This window comes from Cyprinodon variegatus, unplaced genomic scaffold (genome assembly GCF_000732505.1).
Source record: "Cyprinodon variegatus isolate N-32 unplaced genomic scaffold, C_variegatus-1.0 Scaffold731, whole genome shotgun sequence".
Classification (NCBI taxonomy): domain Eukaryota; kingdom Metazoa; phylum Chordata; class Actinopteri; order Cyprinodontiformes; family Cyprinodontidae; genus Cyprinodon; species Cyprinodon variegatus.
The window spans coordinates 175,652-177,146 of record NW_015151184.1 but is presented as its reverse complement, the minus strand read 5'-3'; the positions used below and the strand labels follow the sequence as shown (position 1 = coordinate 177,146).

General features: G+C 38.2%; 1 protein-coding gene across 1 annotated transcript in view; it reads left to right on the top strand.

Moving 5' to 3' along the window:
* Positions 1-1,495, top strand: part of LOC107097898 (translocon-associated protein subunit alpha-like) — a 13,322-nt gene that overhangs the window by 9,560 nt on the left and 2,267 nt on the right. Inside the window, exon 7 of the mRNA XM_015395236.1 lies at positions 540-618. Within this exon, the coding sequence (XP_015250722.1) occupies positions 540-618 (79 nt within the window). The remainder of the gene's footprint in view (positions 1-539; positions 619-1,495) is intronic.

Here is a 1,495-nt window from a genome sequence, read left to right as displayed (position 1 = left end):
AAGCTTCTGCCGCCCTGGCGTCCTCTTCCAAAACATCTTCGTCCCCGCTTTCCTCCTCCAAATAAAAAATGGATGACGGGGGAGACTCATCCACGACCTCCGACACTAAACTCTCCTCCTCTTGCATGTTTCCTCTGTCCATAGCGTTCCTTGACAGCGTCGTTTCTAAGTCACCAATTTAGTGCTACTTGGTCCCAATGGAATTTCCCATTGGGAACCTACTAGCACTAAGTTGGTAACCGGTTAGAAACGATGCTTCTGAGAAAATGGCCACCCTCAAACTTTCTTGCGAACCTTCTGCCACAACAATCCTGCCCCCTTGATAATCGACCAATCACATTGACTTTATTCACTCGTGTAGAGTCGTGCACCACTCAGGAGACTTCGGAAATGCAACGGTTGGAACAGCGGCTTCCCTACGACTTTAAATCCCTAAAATAAAAACAAAACAAATTACAGCTTACTGTTCTGGAAGAAAAAGAAGTAGCTCTTTAATGCAGCTTTCTTTCATTAGTTGAAGAATTGATTTTGTTTTGCAGAATGTTCATGTACGTGTTCCTGGGTGGACTGGTTCTCCTGCTGCTCTTTGGGATGTATCAGGTTCTGGAGACCAGGACGGTATGCATTTGTTTTTCTGTTTGAATGCATGAACGCCATATATGGATCCAGATGTGAGGTAGAAGTCCCCTTGATTTAGGCATGCAGACTATTTGAATAACTGTCAACTAATTTGGTTATTGAATCAAATCGTTACCTAAAATAATGATACACAGGCTCTAAAACATGCTATTTGCTAAAAGAATATCTGATTTAAATGGAGTGGCAATCTAGTTGTTAGGGCATAGAGCTTGGAATCCTAAGGTTCTGAGTCTCAGCCCCACTCCCACAGACTGCCTCTCTGGGTCTCTGAGCAATACGCTTGCTGCTCCCCGGGCGCCCCACGATGGCAGCCCACTGCTCCCCAAGGGGATGGGTTAAATGCAGAGGTACATTTTGCCAATTTGAGACCAATAATAATAAATAGAATAAATGGATAGAATAGAATGATAATAAATAGAATAAAGTTAAATTATAAAAGCTGCAGGTAAAACAAAATGGTTCAAAACATATCAACATTGCTTATATTAATATAAAAAATTATATATATTATTAAATGCATATGTAAGTTTTAATATATGATTTTTACATTTTTTTGCAATTTGCATTTTTTTTTTGCAATTTGTCTAAATTGAGCAATGAAACCGTTTTTTCTACATTTGAAACATTTATTTGTTTAACAATATCAATTTACTGTAGATATTCCTTTCTAGATAAAACAATTCCTGTAGATATTCCTTTCTAGATTAAACAATTACTGTAGATATTCCTTTCTAGATGAAACAATGAATTGAAAAAAAAGATCTATTAATTACCAAGAGAATTAATAGCTGCTGCCCTATGCAGAACAGCTGGATTTATACGGAGATTAAATTATACACAGTTGGACCAGTTCCCA